The sequence below is a fragment of the Ctenocephalides felis genome, unplaced genomic scaffold (assembly GCF_003426905.1).
Source record: "Ctenocephalides felis isolate EL2017-DRISC unplaced genomic scaffold, ASM342690v1 CF-g0.4_SCAFFOLD_00845, whole genome shotgun sequence".
NCBI lineage: Eukaryota > Metazoa > Arthropoda > Insecta > Siphonaptera > Pulicidae > Ctenocephalides > Ctenocephalides felis.
The window spans coordinates 9638658-9660875 of NW_020536999.1; the positions used below are offsets into that span (position 1 = coordinate 9638658).

Sequence of the window (22218 nt, forward strand, 5' to 3'; positions counted from 1 at the left end):
GCTTGGTAACTCCGAAACGGCTGGACCTTTGCCAAAAACTATTCACGAGTTCTTTCCATCATTACGAATTGAATATTTTTTGGAACATTCAAATCGGTGGCTCCGTTCTCTCAAAAACTCGATTTTTATTTTCTGCACTCTCTGCTCCGTATCTCCGAAACGGCTGGACCTGCCTTTGCCAAAAGCTAATCAGCACATCTCTCTATCAATAGGAATCGAATGTTTTTTGAACCATTCAAATCAAGTTTTTGAGTGAACTAAGCGATTTGAATGATCTAAAAAACTTTCTGCTTACATTGACAAATCATGAAGTTTCTTTTGAGGATAAAAAGTTATTACATCTTTTTTTATTTTCCATAAAATATTTTTGTAATTTTGGATTAAAAATTCAAAAATTTCCCAGCTATGCACAGTCTAAGCGCCACCCTGGTACAAATGTTACCCAAGTGCGTTTAGACTGTTTTTGTAATTTTGGATTAAAAATTCAAAAATTTCCCAGGCTATGCACAGTCTAAGCGCCACCCTGGTACAAATGTTTACCCAAGTGCGTTTAGACTGTTTATGTTCTGGAGCACTTTTCCAATTTTGTGAGAAATCTATTGAAAAATGTGAAAATGCCGCCAAGCTAAGCACGGTATAAGTGAAAATGTCGCACAGAATTATTTGCAAATGTGTTTAGACTGTGACTATGCGGGAGCACTTGTTCAATTTTGTGTAAATTAGGCAACTATTTTTTTTTTTGGAATTGAATTCGAAATGAAATGACGATTGTTAATGTTCTGGAGATAAATTGATTTATGATTTACATTTGATTTGCTCAGATATACATAAGATAGCAAAATAATGAAAGTTACAGTATTTGTAATAATATATTTGAAAATGTTTAAAATTTCTCGAATATTTCATTACGGTACGGGAAGTTCAGCAATTTGCCTTAAGGCACGATGCCATACACCACTAGTTTCTATCAGCATTATAATTAAGATTTTGTTTTATCTTTTAGAGTACTCCATGTCTACACGGTGGTGTTTGTGAAGACCATCGAGCCTCTTTTACATGCCATTGCGAAGGCACAGGTTTTATGGGATCTTTATGTGAAATCAACATAGACGAGTGCATGAGCTCACCATGTTTGAATGGTGGTAAATGTGAAGATGGTATCAATAACTATGATTGTGTCTGCTATCCTGGTTACAGAGGTAATAAGATAAATGACCACGATGAGAAATGAGAATATTTATGTCACAATGTATTTTTTATCATTGTTGTTTTCAGGTAAAAATTGTGAAGAAGATATAAATGAATGCGAAAGTATGCCTTGCCAGTTTGGTGGTACTTGTTTGGAACGGAGTGACCAGTCGCTTTATATTCATAATTCTGAAATTTTACTTCCTGAAGTTTTTAATGGAGTTTTTACGTATGAAAATGCTAGCGGGTAAGAAACAACTAGCTTTTATGCAAGGTCAAAATATATATGCTCGTTTAGTATCAGCTTACCAAGGAAAAGTTTATGTTTTCATCAAAAAATCCGATTCGCTAATATTATTTTTTCTCGGCGTTTCAAGCCATTCTGAATCGAATGAGACCAAATTTGGAAAAAGTATGTGTGTGTGTGTATGTGAACAGGTTTTTTACCCTCGAAGTTTTCTCAGAAACGGCTGGACCAATTTCTAAACCAAAGGTGAATTATAAGATATATCATATTATATCCAATAAATAATTATTTACAATTATTCATAGTAATTAACAATTGCCAATATATTATTTCTATAAAAGTAACATTTAACAAAGCATGAAATAAACATAGTAGAATAGAATAATACTTATCAACTAAATCCAAACAGTTTTAAAAATGAAGGTAATATACAAATACAAATTGTGAATGTTATGTTAAATATAAAGAATGCACACATGAAGAGTAAATAATACCACAGTTCAAAATTTGAATAAAAAGCATTCAGATTTACATATTTTATCAATCGAGAATCTTCGAATATTAATTCAGTTTAGTCCCAATAATAATATATTTATAATTAGTCATAAAGCGTTTAAAATTAACGAAGTAAAAGTTTAGTAAATGAGCAATCCCAATTTCGTTTGATTAGGTCAATTATTACATCTATCGCCAAGTTTTAGCAACCTTAAGGCAAAATGCCACTTTCAACTAATTTGCATTATATTTTAGTTACGAGTGCAGTTGTAACTATGGTACAACTGGTAGAAATTGTGAGATCAACATCAATGAATGCGAAAGCAGTCCTTGTGGTCTTCACGGAAACTGTAAAGATCTAATTGGAAGCTACGTCTGTGATTGCCATCCTGGTTTTGAAGGCATTCATTGTCAAATTGATATCGACGAATGTGAAAGGTATGAAAACCCTGCACTTACTAAAAATATTTTTATTGATAAGTTTTTAAATGTATTCTATGTTTTTTTTCAGATATGAACCTTGTCTTCATGGTCGGTGTTACGACGAACGTGCAACCTACAGGTGCGAATGTGAACCTTCTTGGGGCGGTGTCAATTGCACAGTTGCCCTGACTGGTTGCCATGGAGAACCTTGTTTGCATCAGGGAACCTGCTCACCTTACGTTATCAATGAGACGGAACACAGATTCAATTGTACTTGTGTTAATGGATACCAAGGGGGTAATTGCGAAAAGGTAAAAATAATACATTGGTAATAATAAAATAATCCTTGGCTCATTTCTTTATTAACTTCCCGTAGGGTAGTTAATAGTAATCGCAAAAAATCGAAAATATCTTTACGTTTCAAAGGTTTCTGAACATTTTAGTATACCTTAGAATGGATGTATGTGAGGAACCATACATCCTGTCTGTCTGAGATATGAAAATAATGTATATATATAAATAAATAAAAATAAATAAAAAAAAAACAAATTTTTGTGGACGATTTTCCTTGATGAGTGGACAATGTGCAAAAAATGCTTTTATATAAAATTTCGTAATTTTGAGAATTTTCAAAAAATTAGTGGAGCGCATGGCATCTAGCCTTAAGGCTAATTGCTGGAACTTCCCGTACCAAATATTATTATTTTTTTAAAAACGATTAACATTTTTGAAAAAAAATTATTTCGAAAAAATTAGATTTTTGAGAAACTATGAATTTGACAAAAAATTACTTTTTTTGAAAAAAAAAAAAATAATTGAAAAAAATGTTTTCTTTATTTTGACATATTTTGGAAATTCTGAACTTTTTTTCAAAGCAATCGTACTGCTTTAACTGCATAGAGACAAAATGTCAAAGCGCGTAAGCGCCGCGTCGTCGTCTAACGAATAAACATTGGTACGGAACCTACAGGAATGCAAACAAAATTTATACTTATTGTTAAAATCTCTATAAAATATCTGATTATTTGATGTGCATATGTCTAATGATCATTTTTCACCCCCAAATAGCATTTTTTTTACATTTTTCATTAGATTTCCGAAACCGCTAGACCTACCTTTATGAAAATTTGATCAATTCTTCAACTTGTCCACATAAGTAAAATGTTTTTTAAATCATTAAAATCGGACGCTCCGTTCTCTTAAAAACTGAGTTACCATTTTTGGCACTTTTTTCCTCATATCTTTGGAACGGCTAGACCTGCCTTCGCCAAAAACTAATCAGCACGTCTCCTTATCAATACGAATCGAATGTTTTTTGAATTATTTAAATCGCTTCATCCGTGTTCCCGAAATCGTCGACGAAAATTTGTATCCGCACACACACACATACACACACACATACATCCATTTTTTCTAAGGTATGACAAAATATTCAGAAACCTTTGAAACGAAAGATATATAAACATTTTCATTTTCGATTTTTTTGCGATTACTATAACTTACCCTACGGGAAGTTAAAAAAAATCAAAATTTTCAAAAAAATTCAAAATTTTCGAAATTTTTCATTATTTTCAAATTTCATCAATTTCAAAAAATATCAAAATTTTAAGAAAAAAAACCGATTTCTTACAAATATCTGATAATATTTCGAAATTTTCAAAAAAAATCGAATATTTTCAAAAATTTCCAAATAGTCAAAAAGTTAAAAAAAAAACGTTTTTAAAAAAAAAAATCCAAAATGTTCAAACTTCTAAAAAAATTTAGAAATTTTGAAAGAAAATATAAATTATAAAAAAAAATCAAATTAAAAAAAAAACAAATTTCTTATAAACATACACAAAGTTGTTTGTAGAATACTATACTATAATTATATAATAAATAATCTATTTGAAATTATTTAAAACAAATATTGATTATTTTCATTAATATGTTAATTACGGCACGGGAAGTTCCAGCAATTTGCCTTAAGGCACGATGCCATACACCACTAGTTATTATTTATTATTTATTTTGCAGATTACCACGATGTCCTACATGGGCTCCAGTTATGTAATCGTCAACACCACACGTGATGAGGGCTATGATATTCAATTTAGATTTAAAACAACTTTACCAAATGGACTGCTGGCAATTGGAAATGGATTGACTTTCTACATCTTAGAATTAACAAACGGTCGACTGAATTTGAGGACATCCTTGCTGAATAAATGGGAGGGAGTCTTTATTGGATCTGGACTTAATAACAGCCACTGGCAGAAGGTAATAAAGTGAATTATTACTAAATACATAGTAAAATTTTAATTATTTAATTTTAATTACTTCTTAGGTGTTTGTTGCAATCAATACATCACATTTAGTCTTGGCAGCTAATGAAGAACAAACGATCTATCCAATTTCTTTAAGTGAAGGAACAACCACACTTTACACCAGTTTTCCAGAAACACATTTAGGTGGAACTGTCAGCCGATTCAAAAGTCTTGTCCAGGGTTCACACTCGTTTGTTGGATGCACTCAAGATGTCATCATCAATGGAGAATGGGTAAATATATAATTGAAACAAAAAAATTACATTTATAGGGTAATTCTGCCATAACAGAGCTTATAACATAACGTTGTCATAGGAAAGCTATATTATGCTTGTTCATTGGCAGTGAAAATGGGAGAATGTGATTCTATTTGCAGTGCGATCAGGCGTATTTTACATATAAGCAAGCAAGGAAGAATGTTATAATAATAGGATCTGCAATGATACATTTATCGTAAGATTCTTCCCTGCTTGTTTATGTATATAATGCTATGTTATGAGCTCTGTTACTGCAAAATTGACCCATTAATCTTGCTGGCAAACATTTTGTATATCCTTTCTCCTTTACCAGGCGTTGCCAGATAGTTCAGGAGCTCTCACATCCTTAATCGAAGTATCAGAGGGTTGTCCTCGTGATCCACAATGTGAACCCAATCCTTGTTATTCAGGTGGCCATTGCACAGATTTGTGGAGAAACTTTTCATGTACTTGCGAAAGACCTTACCTGGGACAAAAGTGCCAATATAGTAAGTACACTATAAAAATACGAGAGAAATACACAGTTTATTATTTTTATTTATATTTTTCTAGATTTCACTGCTGCTACTTTTGGAAACGAGAACACATCTAACAGTTTGGTTGTGGTGAATGTCAGTGATACTGCTAGACGAGCTGTGAGATCAGTAGTGGATATATCTATGTTTATCAGGACACGACAAGATTCAGGACAGGTAATAAAAATTACTATATGTGTTCACCATTTCAAAAGAATTTAAAAACAAGATTTTTTTATCTTTTTTTTAGTTATTTTACCTTGGAAGTCCAATATCAGCAGATGAACCCATATCAGCTCCAGATCACTCCTACATTTCTGCTCAATTAAAAGGTGGAGAGTTGCAAGTTAGTATACAATTTAATGGAACTCCTGAATCCTACACTGTCGGAGGAAATAAACTGGATAATGGTTACAACCATTTGATAGAGGTAAAGAAATAATTTATAGTTGATTTAGGTTTCATTTTTTGGTACATGTTCTAAATTTTTATTATTTCTAGGTTGTTCGTAATTTAACATTGGTGCATGTGAAATTGAACGGCAGTGAATACTTCAGAAAGACTATTTCTTCCACTGGGCATTTGGATGCACAGGTAAATGATCAATAGTTGCCCCCTTAATAGTTTTTACTTACCAAAAACTGTTTGATAGTTTAGTTTGTCTCAAAAAATTCATGAAATTGTGTTTGATAAAGATTAATTCTTAACTAAATATAATTATATCCTATAATGATTCTATTTTTCAGGTATTATATTTAGGTGGAGTACCTCAGTCAATTGAAGAAGAAGTGAAAGTTAAACGACAAGCAGCTCCTGATATACAAACTGATTTCAAAGGAATTATTCAGGATGTTCAGGTAAATATATAATTTAAATATTTGTACATATTAACTTCCCGTAGTGTAAGTTATTGTAATGGGCCGAAAATCGGAATTGAAAATATTTACATTTCTCGACGTTTTGAAGGTTTCTGAACATTTTGGCATACTTCAGAAAAAATGGATGTGTGTGTGTGTGTGTATGTATGTATGTATGGATACAATTTTTCGCCCACGTTTTCGGGCGTACGGATCAACCGATTTGAATGGTTCAAAAAACATTTGATTTCTATTGATAAGGAGATGTGCTGATTAGCTTTTGGCAAAGGCAGGTCCAGCAGTTACAGAGATAAAGAGCAAAGAGTGCAGAGTATAGAAATCGAGTTTTTGAGAGAACGGAGCATCCGATTTGAATGATCTAAAAAACATTCAATTAGTAATGATTAGGAGAAGTGGTTGTTAGTTTTTTGCAAAGGCAGGCCCAGCCATTTCGAAGATACGGAGCTAAATGTACAAAAAATGGCAGTTTTTGAGAGAACTAAGCGTCCGATTCAATTGATTCAAAGAACTTTCTGCTTATCTAAACAAAATAATTGATTTTGGAAAAAAAATATTTGTCCCATTTTTTTTTTTTTTTTAATTTTTTGTATATCGAAAATAATTCAGATTTTATTTTTAATTCCGACTATAGTTCTAATATACTTTAAACAAATAATTTCAACTCCGCAATTCAGTTTATATAATTCTTATAAATATTAGACAATGTTACAATATTGATAATAATCTATTTGAAAACATTCAATATTCCTCGAACATTTCGTTACGGTACGGGAAGTTTCAGCAATTTGCCTTAAGGCACGATTCCACCCACCCCACTAGTTTAATTTTATATATTTGAACAAGATAGTGAAAGGAATTATTCTTTTAACAATAAGTAAAACTGTAATAGTACCATTTTAAAATAGCACTTCTTTAATTATTTTGACCTTTTTTTAATTTTAGATCCGCAATGGTTCTCATACAATGGTGGTCGAACTATTTCCCCTGCGTGTTCCTGATTTGGTGGTACCACCTCCATTTGGCCAGGTGTCTTTCCATCCTGAATCAGTATTGGCTGGTGTTATTTCAGACGACTTATGCAGACATTCTCCTTGCAAACATAATGCTACTTGCGCAAATACTTGGAACGACTTCCAGTAAGTTAAAGAAATAAATAATAAGTATTATATAATTCAATTAACAAACGTCTTGTTTATCTGTCTATTACCAGGTGCGAATGCACTCGTGGTTACAAAGGCAAACGTTGCGAAGACATCGAATTCTGCCAACTCCAAGATTGTCCAACTGGATCCAGATGCCGCAACTTGGAAGATGGCTATGAATGTCTTTCCAATGCCACATTCTCTGGTCTGGACGCGCCTTTGGTATTCCGACCAGGTGCTTTGAAAGAAGGCAAAGATCCCATCATCAATCAACTCGCATCAGTAGACAAACTGATAGACAACAAAGATCAGTATTTGGGCGATGGAACAAATCTCAGAGATGCCAATCTTCAAGATCTTGCATCAAATGGGGTTTCGAGAGAGATTGAGGAGTATGGTTCTGGACAGGGACCTGTTGCACCTGAACGAATGGAGATTCATTATAGGAGCAGAGCTGGAGGCACCTGATGCATATAAGGAATGATGATATGTATTTCGAAGTGGCTGCTCATAAGGACCAGGTAATAAAAAACAGCTTAGAATGACTTGGAAAGTCAATAAATAAAATTAAAATTTTATCTGTTTTGTAGATAACAATACTATCCCGAGTAAGTCAAGATGAACCTGATGTCACAGGACGATTCAGAAAAGATGAGCCTGACTTTGATTGGTCCAAAATTGTTATTACAATACGAGATGGTGTTTTAGAATCAGGTACATATTTTTATACACAAGAGTCTTGTTACGATTTTTATAAAAAGTCATTAGATCATAAAATATTTTTTTGAAGTAAAACTTCTTTGAGCAGTATAATTCGTGAGTTAATAAAAATGTCAGGATCGGAAGAATATTTTATCCCGTCACCCATAAATAATTGTAGTGCAAATGATCGCAAATAATAATGCAACTAAGAAAAATCTGCGCTGCGTAAGAAATGATAGCTTTGGCTATGTATGTTTTGTGTGTGATCGACTTTGGCTTCAAAGTGGCTTAGAAATATCAAATGATGCTCAAAAACAAATTCTTAATAATGTTTTTTGAATATTGATTCAAATAATCAGGTTGGATGTCAAACTTGTCGAAAGATATTAAATTCGGGTAAAATTCCCACTTTGTGTAAATTTAACGAGTTTGTATTTCCACCTATACCAAATTATCTACCTAAACTAAATACTGTATCTGAAAGGTTAAATTCACCTAGTTTGTGTTTCATGCAAATTAGACGATTGCGACATGCAAATGGACAATTTGGAATGTTTGGCCAAATTATAAATGTGCCTGTTGACATTAATAATATGGTTAATTTATTACCTCGTAGTATTGATGATGATCATTGCATTAACGTTCACATAAAAAAGCAAATGATTCATAGATCAAGCTATGTGCAGGGCTTGATAAATAAAACAAATATAAAAGTATAACTTCAATTTGTTAGGCAAGACGGATATTACAGCTGTTCAAGGAATGAGATTATATCATCAGCGAAAAAGTAAAAAAAATACAAACAGTAAATGAATGTATGTTAATTTTAATTACATGAAGTTCTTCAAACACAATTGTTACAGGATGAGTTAATTTGCAAAAACGATATTTGTTTAGGCGTTGTTTAACATAATCCACTGTGTGAATGAATATTATAGAATTTATTAATCAGCAATTACTTTAAAACGATCATGTCATATTTCAAGTACGACTTTGATTACATTATTGTTTGTAAATATTATACATATTTGTAATATAATTTATCATTATATAAATGTGTATAATGATTGACGACACTAATAAATGTGTGCATCACGAGTGTTACCATATTACTAATAAACATTATTCAAAATTTTTATATGATGTATTTATTTTTACTCAACTTAAATTTGCTACTTTATACAGTAGCAAATAAGTTTTACTTCAATCGCGTGTGATCCTTACGCGCACTCTTTTTTTTAGACTAGATTCATATTTGTTATGAATTTTATAAAAAGTCATTAGATCATAAAATATAATTTTTTCCCCTAGGTTTTGGTGAATGGGAAATAGACAGCGCCCCACTAACCATGACAATAAACCAATCAGCATTCAACAACCTCTTTGATAAAAACACTGTGATCTATCTTGGTGGAAAAGAAGATGTAATTTTCGATGGTCTCTCTTACACCAGCCAAACTGAAAAAAATACCCGGCATGAAAATTTAGTGCCTTTCAGAGATAATAAGACTTATTATGAAGCCAGCGGTTTGTTGACCCATGGAAAAAATGGAGATTCATTCCAGAATGGTGCAATGTTTAAGGGTTGTCTTGGAGAAGTCAGGATTGGAGAAACTTTGCTTGCGTTTTATCCAATTTTGGAAATGTATCCGAAGAACTGGACCTTGACGCATTATTATGAGTTGATGAGCCCGAAACCAAAGAATGGATGTGAGCTGTGCTTTAAGAATGTGAGTAATAATAAATGGTCTGATCTATACTATGACTAAAGTATTTATTTAAATTTTTGTTCTCCACAGGATTGCCAGAATGGAGGAACCTGCATCGATCCTCTGGACAACTACAACTGTAAATGTGCTGCTGGTTTTGATGGTGAAGATTGTTCCACAGACATCAACGAATGTGAGGATGCTAAATGCGAAAACAATTCTAGATGCATTGACCTAATTGCTGAATATAAATGTGAATGTGATCCTGGTAAGGAAATATATATAATATTTACGTAACAGTTTTTATGCTCATTTTATAATTATAATGTTAACTCATTTCCAATTGTAATTTTATTATCAGGTTATTCAGGAGTCTTCTGCGAGCAAGAAATAAATGAATGTGAGTCCAATCCTTGCAAAAACGGTGGTACATGTGAAGATCTCATAGCAAGTTATTCTTGCAAGTGCCCCTCAGACTACGCAGGACCACAATGTGAGGCCTTAAGATTGGTAACATGTGCAAATGAACCATGTCGAAACAGGAGCACATGCATTAATACCAGAAGTAAGTTATATATAACAATATAATAAAAATACGTTTATAATAAATTCTGTTTAATTTGTTTTTAGATATGGTTACTGGAAATAATTTCACGTGTGAGTGTGCAAGAGGCTTCCAAGGTCCTTTGTGTGATACACCTTATTGTGCATTGGAACCGTGTAAGAATGGAGGGTATTGCAGAGTTATGCACGATCAAGTAAGAGTTTATAAACTAAATAAAAATAAAAAGTTGTTGTTTTATTGCATTAAAGAACCAGAGTTTTCTTTGAGATATGAATAAATTAACCGTGAAACCTAAGAATTGGGTTCTGGTTAACTAAGTCTGTATTAACATATAAAAAATTATTATAAGATCAGAAAAAAATTTTGATATACCTCTCCTTCCATTACTATTAATATTATATTTCATTACATTATATATTTTATTAGTTAATAATCTGGTTTTATATATAATTTAGGATCCTATGTGCGAATGTCCAGCTGGTTTCAACGGCGATTATTGCGAAAATAACATTGATGAATGTCTCGAACAACCTTGTATACATGGCGTATGCATTGACAGGGTTGCAGCTTTTGAATGCGACTGCTCTAATACAGGTAAAACAGTCGAGTTAATAGTTAAAAATTGATGTTAGTATTCAATAACATCAAATTAAAAGTTGAATTTGTTAAAAACTGTGTTAAATACTTTGCAATAAATATATTTTTTATATTCATTATTCAAATCTTGGCTATGATGCAAACTTCATAGCAGTAAAAGATTTAAACAGTAAAATGAAAAACGGTAAAAACATTATTTTAATAGTTGAAAATTATGTCAGTATTAAATTAAATCAAATTAAAAAAATAAATTGTTAAAAATTGAATCAAGCATTAATTAAATTGTTAAATACTTTGCTATAAATATATTTTTATATTTCACTATTCAAATCTTGGCTATGATGCAAACTTCATAGCAGTAAAAGATTTAGACAGGAAAGTGAAAAAACGTTACAGTGAAGTAATTTAATTAATGCATAATGATTTAATTGTTAATAAATAATATTATGCAATGAAATTCGTAACTTCAGTCTGTAACATTTATAACCAGTGTTTACAATTCACTATATACAAGGTTGAAAAAAATAATTTAACATAACCCCAAATATTTTTAAGCAACTATTTAGTTTTATATAAGATATGTTTGCTAAATTTAAATATTCTTTCCAGGTTATTCTGGTCCCTTATGTGAACGAGACATTGATGAATGTGCTTTGACAAAAGTTTCTTGTGGTAAAGATGGTTTCTGTCATAACACTCCTGGATCATACAGGTAATTTTTTTTTATATATTCAATTTACATCCAAGTAAATAAAGTTGGAATAGTTGTGGTCAGCTAATTAGTCACCCAAAAGAATAAAGGTGCATGTCTGGTTTTTGTGTGACATTAATTATGTAATGAATTCTTATGAATTTTTTAAATATAAGGCTTTTGTTAGATGCTAAATTTAAAGCATTTCTCAATTAAGCAAACATCTTGATGGAACCTATCAAGTTGTTTGTCACCCACAGTACCCAAATTTACCAGAAAGTTTTACAGATAAGAATGCAGTATATATATTTTAAAGCGTATATTAAACCACAAAGATCGCTAACACATCTTGAGATGCCATACTAATGCAGAATCCTAAAAATCATAAAAAAGTTAATGAGACAAAATCATCATTGGTATTAACAATTCTAATTATTATTTCTGTTACTCGTGTGACAAAATCACAGTTGATATTGACCATTCTAATAATTATTTCTTTTGCTCACAATTAGTGTTGACACCATTCTAATTTTTTTTTGTACCAGGTGTGTTTGTACGGCTCCATACTGTGGTTCTGGATGTCGCCTTTTAGATCCATGCACAACTGGTGAGAACCCGTGCAGGAATGGGGGCACCTGCACGCAAACCTGCACGGATCGACCGTCTTACGAGTGCACGTGCGCCGAGGGATTTGCTGGTGTTAATTGCACGGAAGAGGTAAGGAAAAAAATATAATTGTAATTAGACCTAAAGTCGTTTTGGCTTATATTCTAAGTCTAATTCAAATTTTGAATAAGTTAACATCAAATGTTAAATTTCCTAATTCTAAATCCAATTATCATTTATCCAGGTTAGCCTAGGAGGCCCCAGTGGTGCTGATATTGCTATAATAGTGGTGCCCACCGTAACAGTACTATTAGGTTTAGGAGCTGCCTTGTTGGGCACACTGTTAATTATGGCCAGGAGTAAAAGGGCCACCAGGGGCACTTACAGCCCAAGTGCTCAAGAGTACTGCAATCCCAGGCTGGAAATGGATAATGTACTTAAACCACCTCCGGAGGAACGGTTGATTTGATCGGGTGAAATAAGATAAGTAGAATAGAAATATTTATTAGTATATATATATATATATATATATATATTATATATATATATTAGGGTGGTCCTTAATGTGGACATTTTCAAAATTCCTTGCTCCCAAGGGCTCAAATGATTCCAAATTGATAAAAAACAATTCTCTGAATGTTTTAGCTCTTAATATTAACTTTTAGATAATGCGCAATTCAATCAAACTTCGTATGGAAATAGCGTGGAAAAAATTTTGAAAATAAAAATAAAAAAATGTTAGGTATAACTTAGCGACAAATTTTGAATAAAACTCATTTGTTCTCTAAATTAATTATATCTAAAAACATTTTTAAATTTTTTGAAATTTTTTTCATTTCCATACAAAACTTTGATTGAATTGCATACTATCTAAAAGAAAATATTAAGATCTAAAACTTTCAGAGAAATGTTTTTTATCAATTTAGAACCATTTGAGCCCTTGAGAGTATTCAAAAATGTCCATGTTAAGGATGATCCTAATATATATATATAATTTTATGTTGAACTGGCAATTTAAATTTTTGGCCCAAATACCAGATTTTTACTCGGTACTTGCAATTTTTACTATATCATTTAAATCCAAAATTATTTATGCCAAGAAATATTACTGTATATAATATTTTAAATACTAAATGCAAAATATAAATTGCCAAATTGCTAAAAGAAAGTTCGACAGACCTATTTTTATTATTATAGACCAAATTATCAGTTCTGCTTTAATTTTTGTTTTTTGTGAGAACAAATTAAAGTTATCTAAAATTATTTATGTGTTAAATATTGGTTGTTCACATTTTTATTTGATATTTGCAATATTTTATTTATTCATTTTTATAAATTGTTTGTTGTATTTTATATTACGTTTAAATAATAGTTTATTTTATGATGCTTGCACAAAGTATACCAGACTGCAAAAAACGTTCCATTTGGCATCTATTTAAAAAAAAAAAGTGAAAACATACAATTTAGTGATTGTGAAGCGATAAAGTGATTTGATACATTTTTATATATTATGAATGAAACCAAGACCCATCCAAGACCTTTGTAATTAAACCTATCAATAATTAAAAAATAAAATTAACTTTGTTTTCCTATTTTAATTTCACATTATTGTTTTAAATGTTTTTAGCAGTCTGGTGATATTTACGTCCACGTCTTTAAAATCACTTTGCAAGGTTTTAATAATGCTCAACAATTTTTTAAACAACAATAATGTGCACAAATTGTTATAATATAAATCTTAACTCAAAGCATAGTTTAAATTAATATTAATTAATTGAAGTATTATTTTTATGTTAAATAATTTTCTTCGTCTGTATATATAGATATATTTGAATGATTGTGTGGAAAATTATGAATTGTGTCTATTAATTTGTAGTCTTGATAACATGATAAAGCATTTTCAATATAACTAATAATATATAACTGATAATTCAAGGTTTGTATATTTAATTAATAAATAAAATCAGATTAATGTTATTAGTAATCTTGTTAATTAATCTTGAGGCAGGTTAAGTTATTTACTCATTATGAAAATTTTATTTTCAAACTAGTAGTTTAGTAATAGGAATGCCGATACATTTTTTAAATAAATTATTATGTTATAAAAATCGTCTAAATTTGTTTAATTAAAATATACATTTGATTTGAAACAATTAATTTATTAAATTATTTATAAATAAATAAATTTAAATTGTATTTTCTAAAGGGTATGCTCACAATTTAAAGTTGTTATTATTATTTGTTTAATTATTTTATTAATGTTATATTAAAAATGTTTATTATGTATCAGACTACTTTTTCAAGAAGCGAATGTACGTAAATAATTTTAATTTCACCCTGCACAAAACTGAAATGTGCTCAAATACGATAACTATGTATATATTTAGAATTAATCTATAAGCTCTTGTAAATAATTTATGAAATTTTCTAATCTAATCAACTGATATTTATATTGTTTACGACTTAAGCAAAAAAGTGTACTTATCTTAATCGCCATTTATCATGCATTGGCGTTTATTAGTATTATTAAAGTTTAAACTTGATAAGTAATTTTGAAATAATTATAATTAATAAAATAGATGTTTATATAAAAGTGTACTTATAATTAAATCAGGGCAAGTTGAATTAAATCGAGAGCTAAATATAGGATCAATAAACTTTATCAATTTATACTAATGCAATAATTAAATTAAAAGTTTTATATGGGAACTAAGCCTTTAAAGAGCAATTAATTTAATAATAAAATAAGCAAGGTGTCTAAAGCATTCTAAATCATAGAAGAGACTTTATATATATATAAGTATTTATAATTATTGAATATAAAACATATTATATATTGTGATGTCACACAAATATTCAAAAAGACCTAATATATATATATATATATATATATATATATATATATATATATATTTATGTTGTGATATCACAATCCCAAGGCCTTTGAGACTTATCTATATAAATTTAAATATAAACGAAACAAAGGGAGCAACTGTAGTTTTTAATAAGAAAGCTTATATTAAGTTAAGCCTTATATTTGTATCTTGCTGGTATTATAAAATAATGATAGGATTTAATTACGGGTGCAGAACCCTTTAAACAAATATTTTAGTATTAGATCTCGTGATATACATAGTATTTTATGCAACTTTATTCCATTCCTTTCAAATCATTTATTATTATAAGATTACGATTGAACATGTGCATATCAAAAATGAAATAATAAATTATTTAATAAACAACTATTTTTATTTATAAATTGAATTATGTAACCTTTTGTTTGGTGTTTTTGATTTCAGACAGAATTATTTATCCAGAACTGTATAAATTATTCCACTTCAAGTATTGGTCTAAGCTGGTGTCTGATACAGTAGCTCAAACTCGTTTCAAAGCAGTCTCAAAATCTTGGAATGTTATTGGACGAAGCTGTAAAAAAAACTAGGTTAAGTAACATTTTCCTCAAGGCAAATTGCATCAAGTATTAGCAATTTTATTACTAATGTTTTAATCTAGCGGAATTAAAATGAAGACTCTTATATCATTATTTGAAAATCACGTAAAGTGAATTGCAAAGTTAAGTCAAGTGGATAAGTGACAAGTAACTTCAAAACGTAAAGATACTCAAAAGTTTCATAATTTCTTCATATTTTTCTGATTAAATATCCTTCCTGACTGTAAATAGTATGCATATTGGTAGTAGCAAACAGAATTTATATTTTGAATTTCATTATTCTTACCTCTGTTATTGTAAAATCATAAAAGATAAATGATCAGAATATGTAAGAAATATGAATTACAGCAAATGTCTAACCTAAAAATGCACGTTTTACATCAAAACAAATATTAGTTGACAGCAAATTCAACTCATAAGTGTGTCATCCGCCATATTTTTGGGCGCCAAGTTTCACTTAAAATCCGCTAGAGGAGAGCTTGCCCGTTTTTTTTTCAAAAATACCACTAATTTTATATTTTGTTAAATGCTATAAATATTCTATTATAACTATATAATATTACCATCATTTAATGATAAAGCTGCAGATTTACAGTTTTTCAATTTGAATCTATGAATCTACAGTTTTCTACAAATTTTTTCTGGCCTATCTACAGTTTTTCTCTATGGTGGACCTGGCAACACTGATCGTACGACATAAAAATTTATAGTAAATTCAGAGCACGTTGTTCAGTTGTTCGGCCGGCGTCCTCGTGAGAGGAACGCTCTCTCAAAGAACAATTTTCGGTCGAATTATTTTATTTAGTTTCGTTTAATTGAATTGCCATGTGCTTTTAAGTGGTTGCGAACCTGGGACATCATTGTACATAATTACCAAATTTTGGTAGGCTGTCATAAGGAAAAACTTAAGGTAAATCACTATTAATTTGTTCATATTGTTTGTAACTACTATTCTATTTTATTGATGATCGAATTACTTGTATATGCCTTTTTGAAAGGCATCGAATTACTTGTATGTGCACTTATTTCTGATTAATTCACCATAATATAGGTAATTTGTTTATTGCTATTATTTACTTTGACATATTTCTCGTACATTGCCGCCAATGAAATTGCATCTATAGAATATATTTTGAAATGTCACTCGTAAACAGTGACTTCGTTTTTCTATTTTACAGTTCATTTAAAATGTACTGTATTGTTATAAATAAATGACAATGCTGATAAAATTAAATGTACTTTTTCATTCAGGTGCTTAAATTGTTTAAATCAAAAATAATTCTATATGAATTTTACAAAATAGTACTGCAGTTGAGTGGAATTCTGTCTTAAGGCAATTAAGGCATCGTGCCTTGAGGCATATTGCTGGAACTTCCCGTACCAAAAATTATTATTTTTTTAAAAACAATTAACATTTTTGAAAAAAATTTACTTCGAAAAAATAAGATTTTTGAGAAACTATAAATTGGACAAAAAATTATTTTTTTTGAAAACATTTTTTTTTTCTTTATTTTGACATATTTTGGAAGATCAAAACTTTTTTTCAAAGCAATTGTACTGCTTTAACTGCATAAAGACGAAATATCAAAGCGCGTAAGCGCCGCGCCGCCGTCTAACGGATAAGCATTGGTACGGAACCCATAGGAATGTAAACAAAATTTATACTTACTGTTAAAATGTCTATAAAATATCTGATAATTTGATGTGCATATGTCTAATGATCATTTTTGACCGCCAAATGGCATTTTTTTTACTTTTTTCATTATATCTTCGAAACCGCTAGACCTGCCTTTATGAAAATTTGATCGGTTCTTCACCTTGTCAATACAAGTAAAATGTTTTTTGAATCATTCAAATCGGGTACTCCGTTCTCTTAAAAACTGAGTTACCGTTTTCGGCATTTTTTGCCCCGTATCTTCGGAACGGCTAGACCTGCCTTCGCCAAAAACTAATCAGCACGTTACCTTATCAATACGAATCGAATGTTTTTTGAATTATTCTAATTGCTTCATCCGTGTTCCCGAAATCGTCGACGAAAATTTGTTTCCGCACACACATACATACAGGCACGCGCACACACACATACATCCATTTATTCTAGGGTATGCCAAAATATTCAGAAACCTCTGAAACGTAAAGATATATAAAAATTTTCATTTTCGATTTTTTTGCGATTACTATAACTTGCCCTACGGGAAGTTAATAAATTGAAAAATATGATTCGATTAGTTTTGTCTATGAATTAAAGCAAATTTAACATCATTTCTTATTTATTAAGAGTATTTCAAGTGATCAATGTATATTATGATCACCACATTAATCCAGTGCAATTAGTATTTAACATGTTTTCAAATTAAAATTATGAATATATAAAGTTCATTATATATAGTTTAGATATTCGCTTTAATATTTAATAATTTTAAATCAAATACGGGAAATTTCAGTAATTTGCCTTAAGGCTTCAAAAAATTTCGAAATATATAAAAATATTTCCAATTAAAAAAGTTAATTTCTTTCAAATTTTTTTGGTGCCTTAAGGCAAATTACTGAAATTTCCCGTACCGTAATTTAAATGTTTTAAAAGCTTTAAAGATTTTTGAAAAATTTGAAAGAAATTAACTTTTTTAATTGGAAATATTTTTTTTAATTGTAAGCGCCGCGTTTGCGGTTATACATTTTACAAAACGCGTAGAATGTAAACAAAATATGTACTTATTAACTTCCCGTAGGATAAGTTATTGTAATGGGCCGAAAATCGAAATTGAAAATTTTTACATTTCTCGACGTTTTGAAGGTTTCTGAACATTTTACTGGCATACCTCAGAAAAAATGTGTGTGTATGTATGTATGTATGTATGTATGTATGTATGTATGGATACAAATTTCCAGTCACGTTTTCTGGCGCACGGATCAACCGATTTGAATGGTTCAAAAAACATTCGATTCCTATTGATATGGAGGTGTGCTGATTAGTTTTTGGCAAAGGCAGGCCCAGCAGTTACGGAGATAAAGAGCAAAGAGTGCAGAAAATAGAAATCGTGTTTTTTAGAGAACGGAGTATCCGATTTGAATGATCTAAAAAACATTCAATTAGTAATGATTGGGAGAAGTGGTTATTAGTTTTTCGCAAAGGCAGGCCCAGCCATTTCGAAGATACGGAGCTAAATGTAAAAAAAATGGCAGTTTTTGAGAGAACTAAGCGTCCGATTTAAATGATTCAAAGAACTTTCTGCTTGTCTTAACAAAATAATTGATTTTGGAAAAAAAATTTTTTGTTTCAACTTTTAATTTTTTTGTACATCGAAAATAATTCAGGTTTTATTTTTTTGACTAGAGTTCTAATGTACTTTAAACAAATAATTTCAACTTTGCAATTCAGATTATATAATTCTTATAAATATTAGACAATGTTACGATATTTATAATAATCTATTTGAAAACATTCAGTATTCCTCGAACATTTCGTTACGGTACGGGAAGTTTCAGCAATTTGCCTTAAGGCACGATGCCATACACCCCACTAGTTTTAATATCAACATAGAATATATAATATTAAGATACAATATATATTTTAATAACAAACGAAAGTTTATAATCTTGCCGAAACATTTATTTATTACTGAATTTCTTCATTTGATACTTTAAACGGTTTTAAATATATAAAAGCGTCAGTTATATATTTTGAATAGTTATATTTATATATCCACTATCTATTTTGTTTTTCAAAATATTAGGCATGACAAATGCGGTTTACTTATACAAGTGTTAAAAATGAAGTGATTAATCAATATGCCATGACTAGATTTATGAAATTGCCTATGTCACGCGTTAACATATACAATTTTTGATCTATCTTTAGATGTGGAAAATGTAAAATTCGTGATAAACTTCGACTATCCGAACAACTCCGAGGACTCCGAGGAACTGCTGCGTATACTTCCTTCACTCCTGCAAATTCTCCTGTCAATCACCAATTCAAGACATGGATGATGTGGGATCCAAATAGCCGCCAATGAAATTTATACACAATAATAGAGCGCAGAGTATGTTGATGATCGAGGCGGTTGTGGTACACAACTATGATTATTGCTTGTTGGAAGTTGAGGCGGGTATCTATTATGGTAATTAGTTAGAGGCGGTTGTGACTGGGATACATTTGGAATACACATTGGATGTGGAAAATTCTGTGGTGGTAATTGACATCTACTGATTGCAAATGTTGGCATGCCCGTTACTAGAAGTTAAAAGCGGTTGTTGAGTCTGCTGTGGCTGTCGTGCTTTTTTCGACAACAGAGGCACGCTCAATCTGAACATTGAAAACGACGTGGACCTCAATCTGGACCTCGACCTGGACCTTCAATCCTCAATTACAAGGCATGGATGATGTGGGATCAAATGGCCGACATAGACGTAAGTACTTGGATCCATTCATATTGTTGTTTAATAATGAAATTTATTCAAACCAATTTGGTGTTATGGTATACAATGTGGGGCAGTGCTCATAACACTAATATAGAAATTATACAGAAATTTCAAAATAAATTTTCGAAAATTGCCTTATAGCCTAAGAGCCAGTGAACTATTTGACTAACTTGTTTTCTCAGAGCTAGAAATTTTTTTAATGATATTTATTATCGATATATTAAGGGGGGGTCTTCCTATGTGACGGCCTGTTTTTTAGGGATATTTTAGAATTTTTTTCTACGACCAGTAAATATTTAGAGCTTCAAGTTTTTTATCATTTATTAACACATACTTGGACAGTATAAATATAAAATTTCAGCTAAAAATATTCAGTCAAACTAAAGTTACAGCGCTCTGAACACCCCCGCCTCGAAAAAAAGAGCTCCCACTTCCTCCACGATTCCGGCTGATCGGCTTATCTTAAAAAAAAAAATAAACGGCGTTTTAATTTGTAGACTTAAAAGCACGGAATGACCTATAATGAAATGAATATAAAAAAATTGGATTTTTGATAGACATTTGAAATAAAAGTTGCAAATTAGGCGTTTTTTTTTTTGTTTTTTTGCTATAAAAAATCGAAGTTTTGAAATTTTTGATTGATAATAGTTCATTCCATGCGTTTAAATATATTGAGTGTGCCCTGTAAATTTCAAGTAATTCGGTCCAGCCGTTTCTGAGATACGATGGAGGAAAGTTTGAAAAACAGTTTTGAGAAAAACGCGTTTAAAGATAAAATGATCGTTGTACTATATACTATATGTATACTTTTTAAATGGCTGTAACTCAAAAACTATTTGAAATATCGATTTGAAATTTTAATATGTTATTTTTAAAGGTATAATCTACCGAAATATGAAATAAAAAAAAATCAATTTTTTCAACTCATTACATAGGAAGACCTCCTTAAAAAAGTGCCGGTCTGGCAAGCATCTCGCGATTGCGTCATCATCCCTCGAGTTTTTGAAAATGTAAAAAAAAATTTTTTTTTAACTTGCTTTCACAAGGCTCAAATTTTGAGTTTGTATTCTTGTAACTGTTCAGAAAGCATATGTAAAATGACAGAACATTCAAAATATCGATGCCAAAAAATATCGTGGCAAAAGTATCGATAGTACTCGATACTCGATCGAAATTTGAGTACTTTTCATAAAATCAAACATAAGTGCAAGAAAGATCTAAACCTCATTAAATATCGTATCACAATATTAGAATGAATTCTATTGCTTGTATCTGATGTGTTAAATCAGAATCATTTTCAATATTGTAAAATTTTAACAGTAATTTTCAATACTAATTTCAAATTCTATAATTTTCAAAAAAAGACAAGTTATAATAGTTGAGTATTTTTGACAACAATATAATAGTCTGATACTATATTCAAAAAGCAACACTTTTTAAATATTTTTTAAGTACAATAATAACTTTAATATTTTTAAGTAAAATAATATTTTATTATAATTGTTGAATATTTTTAATGAATAATTTTAGCGAGCATGCAACTTTAAAATTCGTTACATGTTTACATAAAAGTGCAATATGAAGCTCTTTGGAAAGCAATAAAATTCAGTTTAATGACGGTCAAGATAATATTTCGACACTTGTAGAGAAACATCCCGTCGGAGCAATGGGATTTAAAGTTTAAATGGTTCCGAGAAACTCAAACTCATATGTTGCATGTTGTTATTCAAAATTTGAATACATGAGTATTTTGCGTAAAAAAGAATCGAAAATAATTATGTCAAATAATAATTCTGATCCATTACAGTATATTAGTATTTTGCGTAAAAAAAAATCGAAACTAGTGGGGTGGGTGGCATCGTGCCTTAGGCAAATTGCTGGAACTTCCCGTACCGTAACGAAACGTTCGAGGAATATTGAATGTTTTCAAATAGAATTATTATAAATATTGTATTATTGTCTAATTTTATAAGAATTATATAAACTGAATTGCAGAGTTGAAATTATTTGTTTAAAGTATATTA

At 30.3% G+C, this 22218-nt stretch overlaps 2 protein-coding genes across 2 annotated transcripts in view; both read left to right on the top strand.

Annotated features, from left to right (window-relative positions):
* LOC113377523 (protein crumbs-like) overlaps window positions 1-22218 on the top strand; it is a 44335-nt gene that overhangs the window by 15411 nt on the left and 6706 nt on the right. Inside the window, exons 15-26 of the mRNA XM_026617876.1 lie at window positions 1004-1199; window positions 1276-1435; window positions 2186-2368; window positions 2442-2664; window positions 4370-4612; window positions 4680-4892; window positions 5230-5404; window positions 5469-5608; window positions 5682-5861; window positions 5933-6025; window positions 6178-6288; window positions 7252-7366. Of these exons, the coding sequence (XP_026473661.1) occupies window positions 1004-1199; window positions 1276-1435; window positions 2186-2368; window positions 2442-2664; window positions 4370-4612; window positions 4680-4892; window positions 5230-5404; window positions 5469-5608; window positions 5682-5861; window positions 5933-6025; window positions 6178-6288; window positions 7252-7366 (2032 nt within the window). The remainder of the gene's footprint in view (window positions 1-1003; window positions 1200-1275; window positions 1436-2185; window positions 2369-2441; window positions 2665-4369; window positions 4613-4679; window positions 4893-5229; window positions 5405-5468; window positions 5609-5681; window positions 5862-5932; window positions 6026-6177; window positions 6289-7251; window positions 7367-22218) is intronic.
* On the top strand, window positions 10260-12389 carry LOC113363819. Its single transcript, XM_026606302.1, has 5 exons — window positions 10260-10427; window positions 10493-10620; window positions 10883-11021; window positions 11634-11736; window positions 12261-12389. The coding sequence occupies exons 1-4, from the start codon at window positions 10386-10388 to the stop codon at window positions 11679-11681; spliced, it is 357 nt and encodes a 118-aa protein (XP_026462087.1). The 5' UTR covers window positions 10260-10385; the 3' UTR covers window positions 11682-11736; window positions 12261-12389.